The sequence below is a fragment of the Trichogramma pretiosum genome, unplaced genomic scaffold (genome assembly GCF_000599845.2).
Source record: "Trichogramma pretiosum strain Unisexual culture from Peru unplaced genomic scaffold, Tpre_2.0 scaffold1, whole genome shotgun sequence".
Taxonomy (NCBI): domain Eukaryota; kingdom Metazoa; phylum Arthropoda; class Insecta; order Hymenoptera; family Trichogrammatidae; genus Trichogramma; species Trichogramma pretiosum.
Window position 1 is genome coordinate 5,945,783 of NW_019641703.1, and position 26,298 is coordinate 5,972,080.

The window sequence follows — 26,298 nt, forward strand, 5'->3', positions numbered from 1 at the left end:
GAAATCGAATTTTTTAAATAAGCAGAAATATAGAACAAATAGATCTACCAAGTTTTTTTGCAAGGCTGAAAAAGCCGTTAATGTTTGAAAATATAGATAAAAATAATAAAACAAACTTGCCATACAATTGGTATATCGTAAATAAATTAGCTTGAAGCCGAAACCAAAATTAAATATATATATAGTTATTATACATATATATATTTATGAAGGAAAGACTTATACATAAACGCATTAAAACGTAAGACGCATTAGGAAACCCACGATGAAATAATTGTGTATAAGATAAGGTTGATCATCTTATTCAAGATGTTATCAACTATATCTGAGAAAGTTCAAGATTTTCAACTAGTCACGTGTGCATGCCACTAATATAGATATCGATATATATAAGTTTGTATAAATTATTCACGTAAAATATGGTATTTCGTTATTTCATGAATCGCTCAAGTACATGTAAATAAAAAACTCAAACTTGTACGAAAATCATACATTGAAAAGATTTAAGTTCTAAGGCACGAATCACCTATAATTACATTTAGTTTCTACAATCGGAAAAGAATGTATCTAAACGATAACTGCATCAATTATAAAGAAAACGCAACTTATTAATTGTTTACTCATCGAACTTACCTGACTGACACGCTAAGAACCGTTTTAGCTTGTAACAACACAATAATTATGTATATTTAATGTGTGATTGTTAAAAACATTCCTTGTAATAAAAGTACATGTGATCGTATCTCAAATCGTTAATTATTAAAAATCTCTTTTAATTTTTTAAATATATATATGATTTTATAGATAGTTGATGGTATAGAAATGCGTAGTAAAAAGAACTAATATTTCGAGGTTTATGGTTCATTTTTTAATAAATTCGTTCACTTAACAAGATTGTATTTTACAATGTCCTCAAATTAATTCAGAGGTTTTTGGTACTCGAAAATGATGATCACTAGATGATAATCATGTGAAATGTTTTTTGTATTTCTTCATCGAATCGATAAAAACGATTAAAACTCGCTCGCTAAAATCATGAGCCATGGCAATACGAAAATAAGAATACCGTTTAAAAAGGAACAAAGTGCGAGGAGTTCCATAGGAAACACTACAAATGAAGCGATGCAACATTTTCGATAAAATACGCGTACATTTAATTACATTTTATACATTTTGCACGATTGCAAATTATTACTTAAATCAGAAGTTTTACACATATGATGCTACTTATATATAAAGTAATAAAAAATAATTATAGACACATAACGTAAGACGGTTTTGTTTTTTTCGTTAATATAACCGCAGTAAATATTTAATTAATGTTCTAAATAATCGACCAGTCTTTACAAGAAAATTTCCAACAATCATCACCTCGCGTTTCAAACAAAAGTGTTATACATTTAAATTAATTGAAGACCACATAGGTGAAAAAATAAAGTGATATATCCCTTGTAATGTAAATACATAGTTCTAGTCACTCATACACATATACACAGCCAACAAATTTGAAAGATATTCCTGTAATCTTTTTACACATATCATGAGTTAAACACTTTTTCCTCCAAGGATTCTTTTCGTTACTTTTTAATGTTCTTTCATAGGTCCAGTCAAAATGAGTATTTCTTTTTTCAAACACTTATATTGCACTGTTTGATATTCGATTCTTGACGGCGGTAAAACAATATATATGCTTTACTGAAATCTTCTTCTTGCGGCTTTTTTCTGCTGCATATGTCGTCATTGTAATGATACCACATATCTTTTTCAGGATTCTTGGCATAGGCAGTATAATGTCCAGCAGAGATACCTACATTGTAACAATATGATTAGTTTTTAATGCTTTGAGAATTTCGTTAATTCAACATCAACATGTTTGAGACTCACTTCCATAATGACAAACACAAGCATAGAGATCATAAAGATGTTTTCCACAGTTTAAACCAACCAGAGGAAAAGTCACTTTATCTTCCAATTTTACACTCACTCGATCGTGATATATGAATCTAAAATAAAATGCAAAATATTATTAAAATTAAACTTTAGAGAAACGTGACTTAATATTAGAATGAAAAATTTTACCGTTTAAGATAAACTATAAGGAACTTGGGATATCTGTGAACAGTCATAGTCTTTGTAGCACACTGATTTCTTTCACATTTGGGACAGAACCAAGGATTATTAGAATCCAAAACTTCACTCTGACTAAATGCTTGCAAACAATCATACAGTGAGAGAATTGTAATTGGTCTTAGAGTTTTGACACTTTCGTGCTCGATAGGTGGTGGAATTTGTGGTAATTGGTCAACATAGCGCACAGCCAATGTATCACTAGATGACAAGGTAACCTCGCCGCTTTCTGGCACTTGACAACCGGTGCAATGCGACGAGAACATGCATCTAGAGCATCGATTGCCCTGAAATATGAAAGAAAACCAGTTTTATTTTACCTTTGAAATTGAAAACATTTCTCAAAATAAAGTGAAATTGAGAACTAACCTCAGCATTGACAAAATGAACCGTGTAGGGTATATCCTTGGGAGCAAAAGTATTGACAGTATCGTAGATAACCTTTGCGTCGATTCTTGACGTTAGTCTAAAAAGCCTAATGTCACCAAAAAGTTTTGTTTCTTTGCTATTATTGGATCCTTCATCGATGTCATGACGCATGACAAATGGCACAAGAAGTACTTTAGGAAGTCGTTTTTGGTCTTGGACCTTCACAAAATCGCTTCTCGTCATGTCTTTAGAACAAACTGGACACTTCATTATCTCCTCTTTTCCACTCTTGAAGTAGCTCTGTTGAGGTAATAAACCATTTTTAGTATTTCATCCCATTTTAGCTCATTTCACAGTAATTTGACAATTATGAATTTGATAATCTTAAGATTTGCAAATACAAATAAAATATATAATAGTGATACAAATTCAATAATAATAAATGAAAACCAATAAAGGTTGTGAAAAAAACTTGAATGAAATACATTTTTTAACTGAGAACTATCATCAATTAATAAAAAATAAATGTCAAGTGAAATCCTATTGAAACAAAGTTGAGCCATTATAAATATTGTAAATAAATAATTTAAAAAACTAATATTAGTGCCATGCCATAAAAACTCTCAGTGGCGTGACAGTGTCAGACTAGTCTGAATTGAGTTCCAATCGGTAGCCAGAAAACTCCAACTACCGAAGAGGCTCGCAGATTGAACTAAAAATGCGGGTCACGCCAGCTTCCATCTCGGGCGGCATCACACCTCCGCACATTACATGAGCATCCCAGGCGATAAAAATATTTTATTCGACACCCCCGAGGAATTTCTGGTTCCAGCGCATGCCTTTGAAGACATTGCCCGTCTAGAGCATATATTATGACCTTATCTCAGACCTTCCCGAGGTGAGGTTTGAGGTAACTAAGTACCTGTGTGTACACCCCTGCTGCGAGATTGACACTGCCACTTTCATCATTGAGTATTGAGCATGAAGACTCCGCATTTAAAGCGTTAATATTTGTGAATAAAATGATCTATTTTATAAAAAATTTGTATATGAAAAATTTTTGAAGAATTATATGAAAAAACATACCTCAATACAAGAATCGCAAATAATTAATGTGCAAGCTTCGTTTGTGTGCTTTTTGAGATCGTCATTGTTTTCATCAAGACAAATTGTGCACACGTCTTCAGCTATAGCATCATTTGGGTTGAGTGATTTAGATGGTGAAATTCCATTCGAAGTTCCAGGTTTACTCAACAATTCAAAACTGTTAGAAACTGAACTCCAATGATACTCGGACGAAGATCCATTGATACCCCATGGTTGCGGAGGCGAAGATAATTCAAACGCATAAATTGAACGGTTGGTATCATCTACTTTTCGTAGTAGCATATTTTCGTCCTATAAAAACATGACACGTTAATGTAAACTCTTAAGACAACTAAACAATCATCATTGCAATACTTGAATTAATTATTAAAAAAATGTACTTTGGAATGTAGCTTTGTAATTAAACTCTCAATCACAAAAATGTTCTACCAAAGTTATAATAATATGGGAGGGCAGTATCGACGGCAGTCTATAACTATCGAGCATACCACCTTCTAAACCCTCCAATTATCACTAAATATATTACTTTCAAACTTTTCTTACCAGAATTTTGGAAACATGATGAGCAAAAACCAAAGCCAATGCTATGTCTGACAAACGTACGTCTTTTTTGTCCAGCATCTCCACCAATTCCATTTTAAGATTTTTAAGTTTTTGCATTTTATTAAGTGTTATCACACAATGAATCGGTTGAGTACCATCTGCAGAAACATATGTTACACTGAATTGTCTTTCCATTGCATGTGGCAATGGGACTGATAAATACATAAATGGTTCATAAGTCATGGAAACGTGTTTACATGCTTCACACACCACCTGTAAACAAAATGTAATTTATTTTATTAAGATATTGAATTCATTTTAGGAGAAGAAAACTTAAAAATAAACATCTCAAGAAAATTTGAAAGAAGAAAGAAAATGATCAAATAATGATAATGTCACAATTCTCTGAAATTCAAATTTGATGTAAACAAAAGTGAATAGGATTTGATTGTGTTTGATCTTGGAGATATTTTACGATGTAAACCTTGGTTATATCAGTCACATACCGACGTAATCTCCATTTATAACTTATAAAAAATCTTTATTATAATATTTGCATTGTGTAATAATTGAGGGCTTACCGTGCTTTTAAACTGACCCTGGAAGGTATCAACTATAATACTACGGTTTTCTTCTAGATGTTTCGACCAATGCTTGTCAGCTTCAACTTCATCTTCCAGTGCTATAGCCCCATTCTCATTACTTTGAGTGTTTTGTGATACAATGGATTCCAGCCCATCTGGTTTATAAACTTTCCCAAGGTCCGCGAGACGCCTGCGCTTCACATTACTTTTTTCTAATCTACTTTCACATTCATTTTCTACAGTGCTTGTTACACCACATTCAGAATTATTACAATGGTCACGCTCGCAGTTCACTTCTTTAATTCGCTTGGTACAGATGCTTTTGTTGTCAAAGTCATGATTTTCAGTGAGATTGGCATTTTCTAATGGGATTCTTCGATTATTATCTTTTGGAAATTTTTGAGAATCATAGCAAATTCCGTTGTTATAATCCTCTGACGTGATGAGAAAATTGGTATTGCTTGTTTTGGCATTTTTTTCAATATATTTTTCGAGTTCAGCATCATCGTTTAACAAATCGCGCATGTCATTATGAATGAATCTGGTACGGTGATCACCAATGTCTTCTGAATCTAATGTTTCTTCATCTATATCCATAGGTGAACTTCGAGCTGAGTTAGCTGTACTGTCCATGTCGTCTAGAGAGTCTTTTGGTGACCCAGCCATAGTAATATTTGGACTATTTGGACCATCTTCAAATGATGGTGGACCATCATCAAGTTGATCCATAAATTTGGAGACATTAGAAGCAGTTATGCTACTAGTCCTTAAAGCGTATAAATCATCATTAGAATTCAAATTAATATCTGTACATATAGTACTACTGGCAGATGTGGCAGTTGCGCTGGGCACATAGCAACTATTGTTTGTTTTAGCTAAATTCATTTGCTCATGGAGACTATCTAATAATAAGGCTAAAAATTCTTGACAGTCATGTTGTCTATAGTCTTTAAATTGAGAATGATGAAGTCCAAGTGCCTTTTTGAACTCAGTGGGATGAAGCACATCATGTGCTCCTGACCACATTTCACTTAGTAAAAAGCTAAAGTTGCTCATCAATGTTCCTGGCGGAGGTAATTTTTCGCTATTTTCTTGTAATTGGAGAAAATGGTGTTGCACTGTCGGTGTTGCAGTTAAACACTGTAACCCAGCAGCCATGAAGCAAGTATTGCCAAGATTGTGAAGGCCACAAACGCCAGCTATTTAAACACATATCAAAGATTATTTCTGATAACAGAAAATCTATTTGCTGTGTTTAAACAATGCGACAACTTAATATTCATATGGAAAACTTTTGAAATGGAATATGAAGTTTCTCTTTGACAAAATAAATACGGCATGCAAAATAAAAAAATTGTACATGGTTCAAGTGCTTGTGCTCGAACTTAACATACCAACTCGTTCTTGGGTGTCATCATTGTTTCTTTGTGAATGTAATACACTTCCTTCATCTTCATGTTTTCCATTTTGTTGGTAATAATCAGTTGATTCGCATGATTTATTAGGAAACTCTTGAAAAGGTCCAAACACTGGCAAATCTAGTGTAGATACATCAGGGCCATTCGCTTCTCCCCAATTGTTTTCGACACCCATCTTTTCAGATTTTGGCGATTGATCTTTAATGATCAAGTGATGATCCAGAGAAGTTGTCAGTGGACTAATTTCCCCAAGTTCCATTACCTCATCGGCTTCAGGATATTCCGGAATTAGTAGAGCATCAACTCTACTTTCCGGAAAAGAATTTGACTCTTCCATTCAGATTTGACTTTGTCCTAAAAATGAACATTGATTAAGAACATTTTTACAGAGCCACAATTTTTCATATTAAATAAATAATTTTTAAAACTGTATGTTACAAGGTTCTTGAGATCTATTTTCTTAAAAATTCAGAATAGACAGGAAAACCATGTAATTACTGTAGGAGATTCAAAGGATCACTAACCTAACCAATAATAAAGGTTACCATCGGGTTAAATCTCCTCGTTATTGACCAGAAAAAATATGCGTACGTGAGAATTCGAGTGAAATAAGCGTCTCGGTCGCGAAATGAACGTGTCAACAAACAGAATGAATGAGTAGGCAGAAAATGAACGAATGAAGCAACGATAACCACTTACGAATTCTGCAGCTGTGCGCCGCGTATGCTGGCTGGCTTGCGACAACCGCACCTTTTACAATGCAAGAGCAACGCGGCGCGCACGCAGATGCAGAGGCAGGCAGGCAGCGAACGCGACACCGAGCGTGTCTCTCTTTTTACCGGAGGAGTTGCACACGACGAGCGAGCTCGCTTTCTGATTTGTCATTAAACGTCGACGTAACGAAGCGCGTTTTTTATAACAAAAAATGAAAATCACAACTAGCTTACATAGAAAACTGGCTCTTTATCACTGGAACAAGGCCATCGAGCGAGTGAGAAAGAGAGAGAGATAGAGAGAGGTGAGCAACACGTGTGGCCTTTATATGAAAATCGGAGCACTCGCTCTCGCGCTAGCCCGAGAATTCAACACTAATTCTCCCGTGCCACTTTGACAAAAGAATCGATAGGATGAACGTTTTTTGTCAGTGGAAAGTGGCAAAAATAAATGAACGATGATATCGCGATTACAAAAAAAAAAAAAATGACGAATAAAATCTCGAACGCGTAACAGGCCTTGTGCCGTGGCGAGAAGTTTTAGGCAGTTGCGCACGTGGCTCCAAAAAGAAAAGAAAAAAAGGCGCGAACAGGTTATTCCCACTCGGCTTCGGGGCATAACCGTCTTCGACCGAATCCGCGAAAGAACCTGGCCTCATCATGTAAATATGGTATATCGATGAGCCATACGGATCGAATGTAAAAATAGAACGAGATAATCGAGCAATAAAACACTAATACGGGATCGATTCGATTGGCTTTAGCGCGCGCATCTAATCGCACATCGCGATCGCGTCGCGCGACGTTGCCGCGAGAAAGAGAGAAGGGTGCTTCGAGAAGTATGAAAAAATAATAACAAAAAAAAAATTTTTTGCCACCAACCTTGGCACGACGACGATTGCAAATCGCAATTTTCGCACAAGAGCGTCGACGGTCCTTGTCCCCCGCGAGTCGCAAGGATGATTCGTCTGCTCGGTCAGCTGCGGCTCCCTTTTTTTCCGTTAAAAAGCAGTGGCAACAGCAGCGGCGAGAGAGCGATAGAGAGCGAGATGCGCACGATATGGTTCTCGCTTTTGAATATATAAAATATAACGATCCGGGGTAGGGTTCCACCCGTGATTCTTCGTTTTTCTTTTTATATATTCGCGAGATAGAATCGCGCGATCGAGGCGAGTGCGTGAAATTTTACGTGAGAGGAAAGAAGCGACGTCGAGGCAGCCAGAGCGAGAGAGCAGCGGTGCGTGCGTATGTCGTCTCCTCTTCTCCTTTTTCTAATCAACGTAGAACGACGTGGACAACGACGGCGATGCCTAAGTTAAATCGCGTTATGTATTCTAATTCCGCCATTGCTGCTGCTGCCGCTGCTTGCCGCTGTCGCCGTTGATGGTCGTGCTGTTGCTGCTGCTGCTGCTGATCTCCGCGATGCGAGTGATGATGAGACACATAATAATTCTTCACCGCTACCACCACCAGCGCAACAACCACCACCACTACGGCGCAGACCACTACGACAAATGTACCCGCTCGCAGTCCTCCGTCGTCTCGTCGTCAACCTATAATTGAATGGAGAAACAACATGTAACGTGCAAAAATTAAAAAAAAAATAAAAAAGGAACAGGCTGCGATATGAGTATGAGCGAATTTAAAAAAAAGATACACACACACGAGCGCGCCCGAACGAGCGAGCGCGAACACATAAAAAAGAGATGATTTACAGAGAGAGAGAGAGAGAGTGAACGAGAAAAAGGAGAGCATATTTGATAATGAGAACGAACGAAAAAAATTCACGTTCGAGGACTGGTTTCATCGACGTTCGCGAATCGTCCATTGCAAAAACGATATCGCGCGGAGGAGAGCGGGACGGTTGCTTTTTCTCTTCGGCTCATTTTTACGCTATTTATTTATTATTATAAATGATGGTGTGTGTACGTACATGATTGTTAACGAAGCCGTCCTCGCGATGATCTCAATCGTTTTCAATGCATGTAATGCGCGTGGAATTGCACACACACACACACAGCAGTAGACAGACAGCTATATTACGAAGAACCACTCACACTCGCGCGAGTGCACCAAGGCAGTGTAAATTGTAATAATGCAACGATAGCTGCTGCTCCGCGGCAGAGATCTCTCTTTTATAAATGTGCTGACGTCGAGGTCAATGACGAGAAAAGAGGGCCAGTCAGCAGCTCGGAGCAATCCAGAGACTGCTGCTGTTATATAGTTGTCGCGCACACGGTAGATCGCCTGCTGTGCGCGAATATCGTACAGTTTTTCGCTCGCGTGAACTCCACCACTGGCCTGCGCGAGGTTTGCACTATATGCGCGCGCCGTCGCCGCACCAGGCCATCGCGCGATATATAGTACGAATGTACAGTACGAGAAAAAGAAAGAGACGGAAAGAAAAAAAGCTCGGAGACACGAGTTATTTTTTTTTTCTTTAGATGGTTCATCAACGCGCGCGTCGAGAGATCTCTGGATGGTAGCGCCGGAAATTCGGCTAGCGTTGCCCACAGAAATCATTATGCGTCACTTTACAGCTGCCACAGCTTTTTGAAACGGTAGTTTGCTACCCCCCGTTCGACGGGCGAATTTTGATTGGAAAAAAAAGAACAGGGAGGGCTGAAAATCGTAAATAAATAAATGGGGTCGACGTGTACGTGAGTCGATGTTAGAAATTTATTACGATAGGAAAATTTCCTTCAAAGTACAGTTTTTCAAATAAAAAATAAATGTTTCTTCGTTTCATCCTGGTCATGTGTGCACTTTTAGCGCGTAGCTCTTCTTTCTTTCCATACCATCGATAAAAAAATTTAATTTTCTCATTTTGTCTACATCCTCGCTGTGAGAAGTAAAGCGAACATTTCGAGGTATTAAAATCATAAACAATGCGAGTCTTTTACAACATTGGCAGACGCGTTGCGTCGTCGATTTTACAAAATTTAATAATGTAATATATTTTATACGCTTATATAATTGAGTATTTCATCGAAATCATCCGAGATTCGTTAAGCGCGCAAAACTTTGTATAATGCTTTTATATTTTATAAATCACGAAAGCCAAGAACAAAGTATCTGCAATTTTTGTTTGTTGACTTTGCACAAAGAATATTGTATACGTAAAAAAGTTGAAAAAATAACTTACTTATTTTTTCTTTTTCTTTTTTTGAGTAAAAAGTAAGATTACATAATGAAATATTTATAGCAATTATATTTATCGCACTCACAATACTTAAAATAAAAAGAGTAATTATGAAATAACATATGAGATTACTTTTGCGCAAGTGGATAATTTCTTTAGAAGTCGGCTGTATTTCACCTTAATGTTAGTGTAATAAAGTTGACGAAATTATGAAAAATTACGAAACTTTTCTTGAAGTTTGTACAATACATAATGAAGATCAACTTTTCAGTTTTGATTTTTATCGGCTTATTTTAGTACACTTCCCTTAATTTAGTTAGCATATATAATTCGAGGAATAAAAGAAAAATTGTCAGAAATTGATTTTAGTGACTAGATGATATCAAATTTTGACAATTTTTACTCAATGAGAAAATCTTTAAATACATTCAGTATAATAAGGGTCGTGCACAAAATGTTAAGCGAACAAAATAAAATTGTGAAACATTACTTTGGTTGGGTAGCAATTGATATTAAACATTGCTATTTATATTTTTTTTTTTGTAATATAAATTCTAAACAATTGATCTAATATATTTAAAATAGCTGCAAATTTAAATCTAAATAAAGTATCAAGAGCTTATAACTTTTGTGAAAAAATCCAACTTCAAATTAATTCTAAAGTGACGTTGAATATGGCTGTTTGTTATCTTAAAAAATATCAGATTCGGAATAATTTTATACTGAAAAATCAAATTCTTACACAAAAGTGTATGGAAATTATTTAGTTTTCTTAATCACCCGAAATCTGGTTTTACAAAAATTACTTATATAAGTCGATGTTTCATATTGAGTATTTTAGCTGCCTGAACTTAAAGCAACGTCTTTAAAAATTGCAAAATATTAAAGAACTTTATAAACTCAGTCAATCAATTCGTTTTATCGTTCGTTTACATTTGAGTCAATGTTTTTTGAAAGATTTCAAATTCACAGTCAAAGAGCTTTTACATCTCTGAGATTCTTTCAATTTTCTATACTACATTATATACACATCTAACAAGCATCAATTATCGTTAGTTTTTAATTTTCTTTCTTTTATACATTTCATATTCTTTCTTCATTCATATTCTTTCTTTTTCATTCAAATAAGATTGATGAAGTACCATGCTATCCTTGCAACAAAGTTTGAACATTACTTATATACTTGATTTTCACAATCGGAAAGCATTATGGCACGCCTTTCGCAATTCGTTCATAATCTATGTTTTTTTATCAATATCATATATAAAAAATAGCACATAAAGGAATATTCGTCGTTTGATTGTTCAGTAGTCAAGTGGCTATTGAATCTTTCATTCATTTCAATATTTTATGGCATTGCATATTACTTGTTTTGTTCATTCATGAAACTTATGTAAAATAGTTTTTACCTCGGACTACTGAATTTTATGTGGCTTAACTTTTATCATACTTTTCATATTCATATAATGATCTATAATTCTATTTTGATTAGTATTCATTAATGAGGTAACTCGTAGACTGACAAACGTGTTACTTCTGCCACTGACTGTCATTTAGCAAACATTTTATATTTTTGTCATTTGAATTCGTATTTTTTTATCTACTTTCACTAATGTTTTGCTTTGTGTCAATAATACAGTTATACGTTTTCAAATAATTGATTTAAATATAAAAATGTGATTCTGCTTTATACAACGATAATATGTGAACAACAACTCTATTTTGCTTCTCTACTATCATAATACATGCTTAACTTTGACATTTTTAATATTCTGTGTTATCATTAAATTTTAATATCATTGTACACATTTTCTAGAGAGTCTTAATCATGGCTTTCAAGAAAAATTAATTCTTTTATATTAATTATGGCAGTATTATATAAAGTAGGAAAGAATTCATTAATAATCATTTCTTATACTTTGTGCTTCAAGTAGAATTGTTGTTACCCTAAAGATTAGCACAGATTCATAAAAAGAGTAAACACAAAGTTGAACTGGTAAACAGTATTTGAACAGTAACATTAGCAAAATAAGTCTTCATTTTGTGCCCTTTTCAACTATTAAATCAAGATTAAATTAACTTGATAAAAAACGATTTTCATTTGTATACTTAGTCTTGACTCAAAATTTATACCACACTGCACCTTCGTTGTCTACGTTTTTGAGGTTCAGGCCGTAATACAGCACGAACAGCTTCATCGAACACTTGTTTTAATCCTCTTTGTGTAAGGGCAGAGCATTCCATATATTTTACTGCTCGAATCTGTGAAAATATTGATAAAATTAACATCAAAGTATTGTTCTATAATGTCATGGTCAAAACAAGATATAAACTTTGTACTTTCAAAACATTATCAGCACTTTTAATTTACCTTGTTAGCTAATTTTTGGCCTTGCTCACGTTTGATGGCACTCAATCCTTGCTCGGCTAAAGCTGTAAGTGTTTCCCTATCATCTCGTAGATCAATTTTTGTTCCTACTAAAATAATAGGTGCATCTGGACAATGATGCTTAATTTCTGGATACCATTTACTAGTTACATTTTCAAATGAAGATGGGCTGGTAACAGAAAAACAAATAAGAAAAACATCTGTTTGTGGGTAAGAAAGGGGTCGAAGTCTATCATAGTCTTCTTGACCAGCAGTATCCCATAGGCCTAAACTCACTGGAATGCCATCAATTACTGTTGGCGCTGAATAATTGTCAAATCTGAAAACCATTTAATTTTACAAATACAGTTCTGTAAGAATATTTCCTTAACTACAATACAACTTTAGAAATGATAACTCACACTGTAGGCACATATTCTCCTGGAAAACTATCTGTAGTGTAGGAAATTAACATACATGTCTTTCCAACAGTACCATCTCCAACAACCACGCACTTGATTGGTCTTCCTGAACTCATTTTGAAATTTCTGCAATAGTTTAATGATAAAAAATATTAAAATGAGCTGTTATTGCAAAGCTATAATCTATATACAATTTCTTTGGTTGGTATAACTATCTTAAAAATGCACAACGCTATCTTCTCTTAATTACTCTACAATAAATAAATTGTGCATATAAGTAATAAATGATGCTTGTTGATAAGCACATCACAAAGATTCAAGATTTTCAATAGAATATTTACCTAGTTGTTATTGTTATAGATTGTAAGAAGTGCAAAGGACTGGAACAGTTAAACGAAATACACAATGTTTTTGTATCTAGTTGGCGGTTGCAGAAACTTCAAGTACAGTTGAGAATGAGAGTGACGAGGAGCAAAGAAACATATGCAGCAATGGAACATTTGCTTTAAACAGCGGATCTATATTTACAATGCCATTGAATCTGAAGAGGCATGAATTATTTTCCTCTATGAAAGTCTCTCTCTCTTTCCTAAAGTGTCTGCCCGTCTCCCTCGCACGTTCACAAATGTCTCTTACACATACGAAAATCGTGCAGCCGCCGTCGAGCTGTGTGCACCGATTCGAGGTTTATATTTATCACGAAAAAGAGACGAATTTCCGAAGATCCTATAAAAACGCCTTAACGCTCGAGCGAACGACTCTCTGCTACTGATGCTGCTGCTGCTGCTTTGCACAGAACAGCTATATTCGTAAATATAAGCACGGGCACGCACGCACGTATATATATACGACAAATGCTATTTACGCGCTTTTCGTTTGGCGAAAATAAAAAAGGAAAATAAAAATATTAGTAAGGCGCTCCAAAGTGAATTTTATCGTGTCACTGCACGGCGCGTGTGTGTATACCAACACATTATACACATGCACATATATACATCTGGCGTGTGGTGTACACTATACCACTACTACCTATAATTACACAGTAGGCGTGTTTTTTTTTCTCCTTGTGTATGAGGCACCGAGCCAGGACTGCTGCAGTTAGTTGGTATATATATATTATAAACTCCGACGAATTGATTTCAATGACTCGCGGGAACCGCGTTGCGAAATTGCTCCGATAGTTATCTGAATTAATATATCTACCTTGTGCACCATGAAACGAGCGACACAACGTTCGCAGAGCCGAAGCAGATTAACGATGCAAGTCGATTAGCTTTAACGCCAGACAGACGGGACAGACGGACTACACATATCAATGACTATTCGCGACTCGTGGGTCGTATTTAGAATGTTTCGCACACACGTACACACACAGTCGCACACACAAACGCGCACATCAGCACACGAACACACACTCGCAAACTCACCAGTCACCGACTCGGGCGACCTTTGTATTTTATAATTCTCTCTTTTTCCTTACGCCTTTTATTTTTTCGTTCCCACTCGCGGAGTGGTATCTCTTTTTTTGATTTAAAACTCGCTATTTCGAGCGAGACTTATATATATAAAAGCTTATGCTTAATTCTCTCGAGAGTTAAAGAGAGAGAGAGAGAGAGAGAGAGAGACCGCGAGATGTATACAATAGATGCTCTTGTGTCGAAGGTATACAAATGTAATTCTAATGCACTGGATAATTTTCCCAGCTTTTTGAAAAAATACAGTTTGCCCACCAACATAAAAAAAAGCATTTACAAGCTATCAAAAGTGGAGAAAAAAAACAACAAAAAATCAAAGGCATTATAAAAAAAAAAGGGTTTTTTTCTTATGGGTACGTTGTTTTTATTTAAAATTGCATACTCGTGGATTAAAAACTTTTTTTTTCTTTTCATGTTCGTACGCTCTATAGCGTAGTTCGTTGATACACGAATGTATGTACATACAAATTTAATTATAAACTTGATAAAAGAAGCAACATTGAAACATGAAGCAAATAAATGTAAATTTAATTAAAAAAAAATCTTTTTGCACTTTTCTTTCATTTTTGTAACTAATTTGCACGGAGCATTTCAAGTTTACACGGTTAACTTTGAACTTATTTTTGTTGAAAATTATGTAATATTCTAACACTGTTCTAAATGTTCTACAGATGATCTATTATTCCAACTGGTTTTAAAAAGCCAATTACCGATTTTTATTAAGATTTCTAAAGGTACTATGTAGTAAGGGTCACGTTACAGAACATACATTCAATTTATAAAATCGATATAATTTTCTTTCTAACTTTTTTTAAAGTTTTAGGTGATCGTTTTACTTTTTTAGAAAATAATTCGAGGTTTGACCTATTACTATAGATCATTATCATCAGCATATTTATTACATAACATAGTGTGTTATTTATTTCTTTTTCCAATGAACTTTCATGTGGCTACTCAAGTTATCACATATATTGCATTGAAAACTTTTTCCCGATCTTACGTGGTCATGAATGATTTTTATGTGTCATCTTGGGTTTCTATTATTGAAAAAATTCTTATTACAACGAATTCAAACATTTTCAGTTTTGCTTGTCTTTTTAATTGTCTCCTGTGTACCTTTCAGAGGTGCAGCTGCAGCAACTCAGGAAGTCAGGAGTCAGATCCGGACCGCCACTTTGAGTTTGTAGAGGCGCTGATATCGTCAATGGTATCGCAGATCGCTCGACACTCGACAGTCGACGCACGCATGTGTTTTTTAAATACGGTAATAATACTTGGTGTCTAATCAAATTACATTGGAACTCAAATTTCTTGTCACACTTGTCACAAGCCTAATTTTTTTGTTCATTGTGCACCGCATTTCGATGTCTTATCATGCTACCTTCCTGTGTAAATGGCTCCTGACAAATATCAAAAAGTATTCTGAATTTTTTCCTACTGATATCCATGTTGGTGCGTAAGTTATACCAATGCATCCTTCTATTTATTGTGACGAACTGTGAATAAGTAAGTAGTCTTGTATCGACGTAAAAGACAATACTCGTACTCAAATATTATTCTCTACCTGCGCTTACTTTTGATAGAATTTCACGCACCGAATACAATTTCAGGTGAACGCAGCCTAATATTGTAACGGCTCTATCTGTCTCTTTCACGCGCTACACATATCCGTACGAGTTTCTCAGTCAAACTTCACCTATGCACGAACAGATGGAGTCGTTCAATCAAACGATTAGAAAGATGTAAATCAAGTGAAGTAGGCGTGTACATGTGGCCTCCACCACATCTCTATGCTACACTTTCACCTTCTCTACTGAACATGACTCGCGTTACTTCCATCTCTCATTGCATCGCCTACACGTGTTTTATACACTACGCGCAGTAAATAGATCGTTACATTGTTCATCAGTACACGTTAAGTCGCCACAGCGTCAAGATCGCATCAACCGCAGCGAAAACAAGAAAAAGTGCGCCTCAAGTTATATTAAAAACTCGAAAAGATATCTCAAATTACGGACTGTGTGTGCAAGTGCAATTAAGCTAAACAATGAACGCGACATTCGACGACTATGATTCCGAAGAATACTACGGCCAAGTCAACGAGGAAAAACTCAGGGAATTGCGAGAAAAGGTTAATTGGGAGATCCAATCGGAGCGACGCAATTTCCTCCGTGACTTTTATTCATTGATCCGCGATTGGAAGGGCCGACTGCCGAATTTGCGGGACGCGTTTCGCGGCGCGGAAATCGATCAGCTCGTTCGCGAGTCGATCGAGTACGTGAATTGCGGCAACGACGAGATCGACCTGGGGATCCTCGTGAGGTTCGTGATCTCGACCGGCTACAGGGACGAGCCCGATCAGCTCGACGACGCAGCCAAGCCACTGGCTCTGCGCTCCACGGCGCTGCTCTGCGCGGCCAAGACTAGCCACGATTACCTCGTGGCCGATCTGTTCAGCCTGTACGACAGCTGCGACGTGAATTACCGCGACGAAACTGGATTGACGCATTTCCATGTGGCCTGCAAGTACGGCTGCCAAGAGATGGTGGAGAAATTCCTCGAGGCCGGTCAGGATCCGAACGTCGTTTGGCGAGAGACGGGCGACTCGCCGCTTCATCTGGCCGTGGAACATTATCAGCCCCGAGTGATTTCGTCGCTGCTCGGCAAAGATGCCGATCCCAATTGGGCCAACGAGGACGGCGCAACGTGTCTGCACCTCGCTGCCAAGAGGAAATTCGATGATTTGGCCGAGATGGTATTCGAGCTGAGCCCGAGGCCGGTGTTGGTCGACGCCCGGGACAAGGAGGGCAAGACATCTCTGCACCAGGCGCTCGAAATTTGGGACGACCGACAGCCGAAGATCCTCCGAGTGCTGCTGAAGAGAGACGCCGATCCGAACGCCGCCGACGACAACGGGTTGACGCCTCTGCACCATCTCTGCCAGAGACGCGACCAAGGCAGGGGCCCGGCGGATCTCTTCCTCGAGACGATCGACGAGTGCACGGACAAGCGGCTGAACGTCGACGCCCGGGACAAGTTGGGCGAGACGCCGCTGCACCTGGCCGTGCGCTCGGGCAACCTGGAGATGCTCGAGCTGCTGCTGAGCCAAGGCGCCGACCCGAGCCTGGCCAACTACGTCAACGGAGAGACTCCTCTGCATTGCGCCGTGCGCCGCGAGGACGACTTTTTCTCCCACTTGCCAAAGCCGTTCCAGGAGCTTATCGACGGATGCAGGGGTAAACTCGACGCGCGAGACGAGTCGGGCGATACGCCGCTGCACTCGGCGCTGAGACTGCGTCGGATGGTTTGGGCCAGGGAGCTGCTGAGGCACGGCTCCGATCCCAATCTGGCCAACGACGAGGGTTCGACGTCGCTGCACGTCATCTGTCAGAGGCCGGAAATTCCAGGCGCCCCGAGCGATCACTGGCTGTATATGCTGTACTGTGCCTACTACGAGAATCGGCTGGAGACACTGCGGGAGGTGCTGGTCGACGCCCGGGACAAGTTGGGCAGGTCGCCGCTGTACTTGGCTCTGAGCAAGGACAATTACAACAGGGCATTGGTCGCCGAGCTGCTGATAACCGCAGGCGCCGATCCTTACGAGGTCGATGCCGAGGGCTCGACGCTTCTGCACGTGGCTGCTCGGTGCAGCAGCAGCGACGACCAAGCCGACAGGACGGCGAGGCACTTGTTCGAGCTCCGGAGTTGGGCGGTGCCGATCGACGCCCGGGACAATCAGGGAAGGACACCGCTTCACTTGGCTCTGACCCACGGCAGAAAGAAGCTGGCCGAGTCTCTGCTTCGGAGAGGCGCCGATCCGCACCTGACCGACACCAGTGGAGGATCGACGGCTCTGCACGCGGCTTGCAAGAGGGCCGCCCCCGGGGGACGCGAGCTCGACGACGACGGCTCGGTGCAGCTGATATTCGAGATCTGCGACGAGTTAGGTGAGACGTTGTCGGTCGACGCCAAAGATAAGGAGGGCCTGACACCGCTGCAATGGGCCGTGGCGAGTCTCCAGCCGAGGAACGTCGAGGCACTCTTGGCGAGGGGAGCGGATCCGGCCGACTTCGTTTTCCCCGCCTCGAGTCGCTTCGACGAGGCCTTCGAGGGATGGGACGCCGGCGCCTGGCGAAATTTCAAGCTGGATCCGGCCTCGAGTGCTGCGCTGGTCGTCGAGCTCCTGGAGAGCATGGGATACGAGCTGGACCGAAGCGACGCATATACCGTGATGAAATTTTTTGCCAAGAACGGGATGTTCGACGAGTCGTCGGCGAATCTCGAAAATAGGTGGTACGACGACGAGGAATTGCGGGACAAGGCGGAGAAAATAACGATCGATTCTGCTCTGTCTCTCTACGATCTGATGCAGTTACGACCCAAAGAAGCGGCGCAACTGGCCCCGGTCTACCGCCGTGTCGCCTACGCGAACGATGAATTTATGGAGTTGCCCGAAGGAGCCAAGGAGGTTTGCGTCTTGCGTCTGTGCGAGAAAGTATTGAGACGATTTTACAGTGGATGGACATTGGAACCTTTTATGGAGCTGATACGATGTCGGCTGCCGATCCTCTGCTGCGATATGATCGTCGAGCAGTCAGCCAATGGAGATTTGTGGCGCATCTGTTTGGCTGCTGCAGGCCAGAACTCGAGTGATGACGATAATTAGTATTTTTCCATGTCTTATATTGTATATTTTACGTATAATCGAAATAAATAAATTTAAAAAAAGAACAGTTTAGATCGTTTTGTTGATGAGCAAACGTGTATACAATGAAGTAAAAGATCTCCACTTGTATATTTCTTAACAAGGCACCTTAAGTAAAAATATTAAGAAATAGTATATTACGTGCCTATGTTTATCGACCTCGGCTTCGCCTCGGACGATAATTACACGTGCTCTGAGGCTTTGCAGTTTTTCGCTTCCTAGGCACGTAATAGTACACATAATAATATACTAATTTAGTGCAATTGAAACATTTAAATTTTAATGAAAATAAATTTTACAATTAAAGCCATTAGATGTATACAACACATTATATACAGTGTATATATCGATATATTTCCCGAATTGCTCCAATCCTCGCTCTCGCCCCTTGAAAGCTCATCATTTGGCTCACAATGAAAGAAAATCACTGTCCGACCGCGATTAATTAACTCTAGATAGTGCCACACGCTTCAGCTTTTTTCCCATTTGAATAACATGGAGAAAAAAAATTGACTTGAAGGTTTATTTTCTACTTTTTCTAATGAAAATGAAAATTATGGGAAAATCCGACTACACCATAAGAAAGCTGAGAAAATTTCTTATCGAAACTATGTTTATTAATTTTTCCAGCCAAATCTCTATGTCATAAGAGCGAGTTACAAGTTATAGCGAGCCGCGCAAGGCTGAAAATCGCGCCGAGCGACCGAGCGCTAACTAAAACCTCCCGTATTTTCCTTAGTTTTCACCAAAAATACACTCTGAAAACTACCATACCCGACGTAAAAAGATCTCATCTTTCGATTGGAACAATAAAAAAAGCAAAAAAGTAGCGTTTTTCGAGATATTGAGCTCTGAATGTTTGAGGACAATTTTCCGGGAGAAAATGGAAAATTATGGGGAATCTAATGTCACCATCGGAAAGCTGAGAAAATCTCCTATCGAAATCACTAGTTAGTTATTTTTTTGAGATGTGTTTTGATACTTTTACAGCGAGTTAGAAATTGAGTGATTTGGCCAAAAATCGCCGTGCGGCAAAGCGCTAGAATACTTCAGGAAATTTGCCCCATATACGAGCATGGGAATACAATGTTGACATTAGACGAAATGTACGTTTGTGTATCTGTCCGTACTGATCGAACCGCGATTATTCTCAGAGCTCGTTAATATAATTGTTATTAAAGTCAACGATTTTCATTCATTATGGCAGAAATGTCTACTTTCGTTATTCATTTTACCAGCCGCGTACATAGTGATAGTTTGATAAAATACCAACGCCTATTAATACGTGATTTCAGAACAAAGGAAGACCTAGAAGACGACGAAAAATTGAGAGCGTTGATTCGCTCGTCTTCACATCGTTTGAAAATAAAAATTTAACTGATGACTTATTAATAGAATTCAAAAAATTTCTATTCTTGCACCCCTTGAATCTTTGGAAAAGCATGAGGCTGTATTACGTAAATTCAGGAATATTACTAGTTGCCTGTGTTGAATACGTGTTATATCCCGCAGCAGACCACGAAGAATACAACAAAATATATCGCGGCGAAGACGAAAAAGTAATTGAAGCATATTATAAATTGTGTCCTTCGCTCGAGCAAGGATTAGAAGAGAACCTACTGAACAAAATTAAAGAGTTTTTCAAATGTAACGTATTCTTCGGTGAAAATAATGTTCTAGCAACGATCAGAGATTACTTAAGAAATATGGATATCACCGGTCGCACGCTAGAAAATATAAGATCGCGCGCCATTAGATCAATGTGAGTAAATATTTGAGATAAAATTAATTAATTTATTTTACTGAAAATTTGTATTTAATTTCCAGAAACGGCTCAGCGCGCTGAATTTAGAGAAATCTTTTTCTCTCCCAATTTTTCTCGGCCTCGGTTAGTAGTTTTCAGTATGTTCGAACAGCGACTGGAGCGTGCTCATACACGCAGCAATGATAGAAATGAGCGATGATTTCATGGCTGTTAAATTTGTATTATTATAAAAAAAAGCTTTAATTTCACCGGAAATACAATAATGAGAAAAATTCATTAAATTCTGAAAAATGCAGAAGAATCGATCAAAGCCCGAAAAAAGGCAATGACATTTACATAAAGAAAGAACACACTGGCGAAGATCATAAAATGATTTTGTATTATTATAACAAAAGCATAGCTTATGCTCCCAGTAAATCTGAAGAACTTATGTATGCTTACAGTAATCGTGCATATTTATTAATGCATGTAAATAAATATAATGAGGCTATAGAGAGTTTAGATAAAGCCTTACAATTGTCAGATTCCACAAAGATGAAGCTGAAACTATATTGTCAAAAAGTAAAATGTCTGACTGCTCTTGGCTCCTCAATGAAAGATGATCTATTGAATGAGATTGAACAAATTTTTGAAAAATCAAAGTTATCTACACGCTAAACCCAAAAGAGTAATTTTCGAACCTCAAAAGAGTAATCTGCGCGAATTACTCTTTTAAAAAGAGTAATCTAACGCAGATTACTCCTTTCACTTTCACGCTAGAACTAAAAAGAGTAATCTGCGCGAATCACTCTTTTAAAAAGAGTAATCTAACGCAGATTACTAAAAAAAGGTAAAAAAGCTTCATTGACTGGTGCATCGTGTATTTTTCTTCCCTTATTTTATTAAAGAAAGTCGAAAGTAAAACATTCTGCAAAACTTCTATTCGATAAAGAAAGACATTTACTATTATAATCGATCTGAATAATAGCCTTTAATATGTTAAAAACGAATTGATTAAAGCTAAATTTAAGCAAACTTTTTTGAAACCTTTCATTCACTGGCTACGAGAATCAATATACAATAAAAAATATTCTTTAATATTCAAAGACCGTAATCTGCGCGCAATATTCTTATGCGCGAAGTAATCTTTACCAAAAAGAGTAAGTGCCCACTCGGCATTTTTCAAAAAAGAGTAACGTGCGTAGATTACTCTTTTTAGTTCTAGCGTGAAAGTGAAAGGAGTAATCTGCGTTAGATTACTCTTTTTAAAAGAGTAATTCGCGCAGATTACTCTTTTTAGTTCTACGGTGAAAGTGAAAGGAGTAATCTGCGTTAGATTACTCTTTTTAAAAGAGTAATTCGCGCTGATTACTCTTTTGAGGTTCGAAAATTACTCTTTTGGGTTTAGCGTGTACTGAAGAGACAACCCATGTTTTGGATATCATTAAAAAAACCAAATCGTCAATGTCATCGATGAAGCAATTCAAACCTCAGAATGAAAAGTTCTTACAGGAAAAAGCAGAGTGCAATCAAATTATAAATGATAGAGAGAAAGTTGATCCTTTTGACTTTGTTGAAATAAAATCAACAAAAAATATGGACAGAGGCTTATATGTCAAAACTGATTTTAAAACAGGCGATTTAGTACTCGTGGAAAAACCTTGCATGATTGGACCACATTTTTTCAATCAATACGTCTTTTGTTCACATTGTTTATCAGTTGCATAGATTGGAATCCCATGTGAAACATGTCATGATTACATATTTTGCTCTCTAAAATGTAGAAACATGGCCTGGGAAGAGTATCATCAAATTGATCAATAACACCATATCTCATTTTATGTGATCCAGAAGTTCCTAAATCAATTCACATGAGTCTTAAATTTATCATAACGTTAATAAAAGACTATCAAACGATTGATGAGCTAAAATCAATAATGAACATTTCTGAAAACAATGAAGGTAAACATAACTTTTAATGTATTATTATTATTTAATGTTTCTATTAATTCAATTTATCTAATTTTTATGGCATTATTTTACAGCAGAAATAGTGAATGACAATCCTGATCTAAAAATTAATTCATTCAAGAAAGTAATGAGTTTGTCTTATGACTTACCATTAAAAATAAATTATTTATTAACTGTCTATACCGTTAAAACATTAATTTGTCTGCCAAAGTACACATCTTTCTTTTCAGCAAAATGGGAAGATATGCAATATGATGATTTTTTAAAGAATGAAGATTTTATTTTTATCGCATCTTTGCTCTTGAGATTGGTAAAAATAAGTGCTCTCAACTCTCATAGTGTAAGAAAAACATTTTTCAATTATGATTTTTTTATTTTACTACATAATTAGATCTACTCTTACATTTCGTTTATTTTCCTATTCATTAGATATCAAATGTAACTGCTGTGAGTAATTTACAACTTCATTATCACCTGGCTGGAAGGAGCACAAGAACTAGAGGATTTTGCATGGGTCTTATCAGTAGTATGATCGATAACAGTTGTGCACCCAATATCAAGAGATGCTTTTCAGATGATTTGAAGTATGTTTTTTATGCCTTAGAGCCAATTACTAGTGGAACTCAGGTATTCATCAATATTGTTTGTTATAAATATTTTTCAAGTCAGCTGATTATCAGGTTATCAAATTATTTTACAGCTTTTAGATTCATACAATAACTGCTTTTATGAATCTCCACTGAGGCGTAGAAAATCACTACATACTAATTTCTTATGCAAATGCATTGCTTATGAGGAAGATTGGTCTCCTCTTATAATAGAAAGGGTAGATCAAGATTTCATGGAACAAAAAATGAGATTTGAAATCAGAACATTTAGGACAGAAATGAAATTCATAGAGAGGATCAATCCATTAATAGAAAGGATTCTTCGAGCAAAACGTCATGAAAAAAAACATGCTATTAATAAAAATTTAATACAAACTATGGCTGATATGATGAATAAATTAGCTGACGCGCTACCACAACCCAGTTTAGCTAGATGTATGTTACTTAATGTTTTTGACGAGATTTTTGAAAAATATTATGGTCTTACTGTACCTTTCGATAACATTTGTTCCAAGTAAAAATAATTTTTCCAGAGGGCAGAACTTTTATGAATTGAAATAATTTTTATCATCTATTACAAATGACCAATACATTTAAATCATATTAATAACATTCAAATTAATAACATTCTGATTTTTGTATAATGTTTAGAAACCTTCATATTCTTAAACTTATAAGTGTAATTATAGACATATTTTGCAAACTTGAATATTTCTTCTTATGATGTTTTAATAATAATAATAATCATAATTATTAATGGATCAATTTTTTTTTCACAATACCATCATATTAATAAAACAATTTTAACGGATGAACTGAAATTCATCAAGTTCGAATTTTAAATTAGATTTTGTATCAGATTATTTGCGAAAGGTAATTCCAAAACGTTATACCCAGTTGTATAAAATGAAATGAATATTGAGTGCACTTAGATGAAGATGGCAAAGTATTTCTTGATTGAAACTGAGAAACAGATTGTTAAAGCTTGAAAATAAGCAAAACATTAAAAATAAATTGTTGAATTAAATCTTGCTTTGAACGCTTAAAAATAATGTTTAAATTGGATTGAGACTATTCCTTAAAGATTTTAATAAGTATAACATACATAAGTTTGAATGAAACAACATGTTGAGTTAAAAACGCACTAACTAATTTACTAAGTACGTGAATCTGAATAATTTTTATTACCTTCTAACTCATCTTTTAATCGTATGCTTATACTACTCCCTCGATTTTACATTTAACTTAATCAGAGCATCGAGGGTGTCAGTGTGTCCGTAAAGCTCGATACCTTTTTGAAAAACATCCATTGATCCCATGCCACCCCGATACATAAGAAAAAATCGCGTTTGTACTGATTTTCTTTAATTCAAACTTATAAAAAACTCCGATTTCGAATTAGTCTGATTCTTGTCGTTCTATACAAAAGTTATTATTTCAATCAAAGTTTGACGTAACGTTGGCAAAACTAGAGAATTGACATTGACTGTCAAAGCGTTCTAATGTGCACTCACTGCAGTAGCCGTTGTTTAAGATCAAATCAACGAACCACCAAAACTGTGAAAAAACTTAATTTACGCGCTGTCTGTCAGTTAGTCATTTTATTTCAGATTTTTTTTGTCTCTCTCGATTCTGCTATTTATGCTCGCATTTCTATAGAATAATGTCAAACGCCGATCAGGTAGCAGTCAGGTAGATGCGCGTATGGAAGGTGACGTAAATGGTATTTCGTATATATAACGAATCAACGCGTGTATAACATAAGTATATGGGCTAAGCCATAGTTGGCGTGATGGTCAAAAAAATTGTTTTTCTTAAATTATGTACTTTTGACGAGTACATTGAAAAGTGAAAATCCTGAAAGTTTCAGCCCTCTAGGTCCAACCCCATTGGATTTTCAGGGTCTTGAAGTTGAATTTTCTTTTTCTGCTGATATTCTGCTTACAATTCTCATTTTCTAGGGTTGATATGAAAAAATTATTGAATCATGGTTTCTAATGTAAAATTTGATGTAGAATTCCAATTTGTACTTAAAAATCATATTCACAAGTTGAATTCCCATAAAAATGATATTTTCATGCATTAATCATATAACTGTACTAAAATAAATGTGTTCGTATTCAGCGATATGCCCAATATTGAAATATGTTCATTGATACATCAAATTACAACTTCTGGTAAATTTTGGTTGTCGGCAGACAAACAGAATTCATTATTGAGCTTAATATGAGTCAAGAAACATGGTTTTTCTCTAATTTTCCTTGATTTTCGACTCATACTAAGCCCAATAATGAATTCTGTTTGTCTACCGATAACCAAAATTTATCAGAATTTGTAATTTGATGTATCGATGAACATATTACAATGTTGGCCATATCGCTGGGTACGAACAATGTTCGTCGAACATGTTTATTTTTGCACAGTTATATGATTAATGCATGAAAATATCATTTTTATGGGAATTCAACTTGTTTATATGATTTTTAAGTACAAATTTGAATTCTACATCAAATTTTACATTAAAAACCATGATTCAACAATTTTTTCATATCAGCCCTAGAAAATGAGAATTGTAAGCAGAATATCAGCAGAAAAAGAAAATTCAACTTTCAGACCCTGAAAATCCAATTGGGTTGGACCTAGAGGGCTGAAACTTTTAGAATTTTCACTTTTCAGTGTACTCTTCAAAAGTACACAATTTAAGAAAGAAAAATGTTTTGACCATCACGCCAACTATGGCTTAGCCCATATGCATTGCCCTGAACAAGTGACTGGTGCATATTCAAGCGGAGTGGGACTCTCTTAGCGCGTCGGTAAAGGTGACGCGTACCGAGTTGCTTGGGGGAAAGCAACACTAGCAACGACGTACTTTCTTTATTCATTTTTATGACTACCATTTTTAAATCCATTGTAATCATGATTTCTGGAAAAAAAGAGGCGATTTAAATTGAAAGTTCAATCATCGACTCTCAAACACTAGTATTGTGTTTTAAATCTGTTTC

General features: G+C 36.8%; 3 protein-coding genes across 8 annotated transcripts; 1 reads left to right on the plus strand and 2 right to left on the minus strand.

The window, feature by feature from the left end:
• Positions 1 to 845: 845 nt before the first annotated feature.
• On the minus strand, positions 846 to 9,081 carry LOC106657770 (ubiquitin carboxyl-terminal hydrolase 4-like). 4 transcript variants are annotated; one of them, XM_014379448.2, is made up of 10 exons: positions 8,795 to 9,080; positions 7,744 to 8,414; positions 6,125 to 6,502; positions 4,728 to 5,929; positions 4,147 to 4,419; positions 3,583 to 3,894; positions 2,497 to 2,796; positions 2,080 to 2,414; positions 1,885 to 2,003; positions 846 to 1,807 (listed from the first exon to the last, which is right to left on the minus strand). In XM_014379448.2, the coding sequence occupies exons 3-10, from the start codon at positions 6,483 to 6,485 to the stop codon at positions 1,629 to 1,631; spliced, it is 3,081 nt and encodes a 1,026-aa protein (XP_014234934.1). In that variant the 5' UTR covers positions 6,486 to 6,502; positions 7,744 to 8,414; positions 8,795 to 9,080; the 3' UTR covers positions 846 to 1,628. The 4 variants fall into 4 exon arrangements, with proteins under 4 accessions (XP_014234934.1, XP_023318528.1, XP_014234942.1 ...); XM_023462760.1 differs by lacking the exon at positions 7,744 to 8,414 and having other exon boundaries at positions 8,795 to 9,081; XM_014379456.2 differs by lacking the exons at positions 7,744 to 8,414; positions 8,795 to 9,080 and adding an exon at positions 6,848 to 7,381.
• A 437-nt stretch (positions 9,082 to 9,518) lies between these two features.
• On the minus strand, positions 9,519 to 14,115 carry LOC106654124 (ras-related C3 botulinum toxin substrate 1). Of its 3 annotated transcripts, XM_023462791.1 has the most exons (5): positions 13,430 to 13,712; positions 13,135 to 13,173; positions 12,794 to 12,919; positions 12,375 to 12,711; positions 9,519 to 12,265 (listed from the first exon to the last, which is right to left on the minus strand). In XM_023462791.1, exons 3-5 carry the CDS (start codon positions 12,907 to 12,909, stop codon positions 12,131 to 12,133), a joined length of 588 nt encoding a protein of 195 aa, XP_023318559.1. In that variant the 5' UTR covers positions 12,910 to 12,919; positions 13,135 to 13,173; positions 13,430 to 13,712; the 3' UTR covers positions 9,519 to 12,130. The 3 variants fall into 3 exon arrangements, with proteins under 3 accessions (XP_023318559.1, XP_014229331.1, XP_014229339.1); XM_014373845.1 differs by lacking the exons at positions 13,135 to 13,173; positions 13,430 to 13,712 and adding an exon at positions 13,997 to 14,115; XM_014373853.2 differs by having other exon boundaries at positions 13,135 to 13,711.
• Positions 14,116 to 22,601: 8,486 nt separating this feature from the next.
• On the plus strand, positions 22,602 to 23,831 carry LOC106654002. Its single transcript, XM_014373689.2, has 4 exons — positions 22,602 to 22,679; positions 22,763 to 23,028; positions 23,118 to 23,315; positions 23,389 to 23,831. Exons 1-4 carry the CDS (start codon positions 22,655 to 22,657, stop codon positions 23,812 to 23,814), a joined length of 915 nt encoding a protein of 304 aa, XP_014229175.2. The 5' UTR covers positions 22,602 to 22,654; the 3' UTR covers positions 23,815 to 23,831.
• The last annotated feature ends 2,467 nt before the right edge of the window (positions 23,832 to 26,298 follow it).

What these genes read in the sequence shown, in the direction of transcription:
- LOC106654124 (XM_014373845.1), bottom strand. Translation starts at nt 12,909, where the DNA reads ATGAGTTCAGGAAGACCAATCAAGTGCGTGGTTGTTGGAGATGGTACT. An exon ending in GGAGAATATGTGCCTACAGT is followed by an intron (nt 12,712 to 12,793) that starts GTGAGTTATCAT and finishes AATGGTTTTCAG; the next exon opens with ATTTGACAATTATTCAGCGC. An exon ending in GCCAAAAATTAGCTAACAAG is followed by an intron (nt 12,266 to 12,374) that starts GTAAATTAAAAG and finishes ATATTTTCACAG; the next exon opens with ATTCGAGCAGTAAAATATAT.
- LOC106654002 (XM_014373689.2), top strand. Translation starts at nt 22,655, where the DNA reads ATGAACATTTCTGAAAACAATGAAG. An exon ending in CATTTCTGAAAACAATGAAG is followed by an intron (nt 22,680 to 22,762) that starts GTAAACATAACT and finishes ATTATTTTACAG; the next exon opens with CAGAAATAGTGAATGACAAT. An exon ending in CAATTACTAGTGGAACTCAG is followed by an intron (nt 23,316 to 23,388) that starts GTATTCATCAAT and finishes ATTATTTTACAG; the next exon opens with CTTTTAGATTCATACAATAA.
- LOC106657770 (XM_023462760.1), bottom strand. Translation starts at nt 6,485, where the DNA reads ATGGAAGAGTCAAATTCTTTTCCGGAAAGTAGAGTTGATGCTCTACTA. An exon ending in ATCATGTTTCCAAAATTCTG is followed by an intron (nt 3,895 to 4,146) that starts GTAAGAAAAGTT and finishes ATGTTTTTATAG; the next exon opens with GACGAAAATATGCTACTACG. An exon ending in TTGTGTTTGTCATTATGGAA is followed by an intron (nt 1,808 to 1,884) that starts GTGAGTCTCAAA and finishes GTTACAATGTAG; the next exon opens with GTATCTCTGCTGGACATTAT.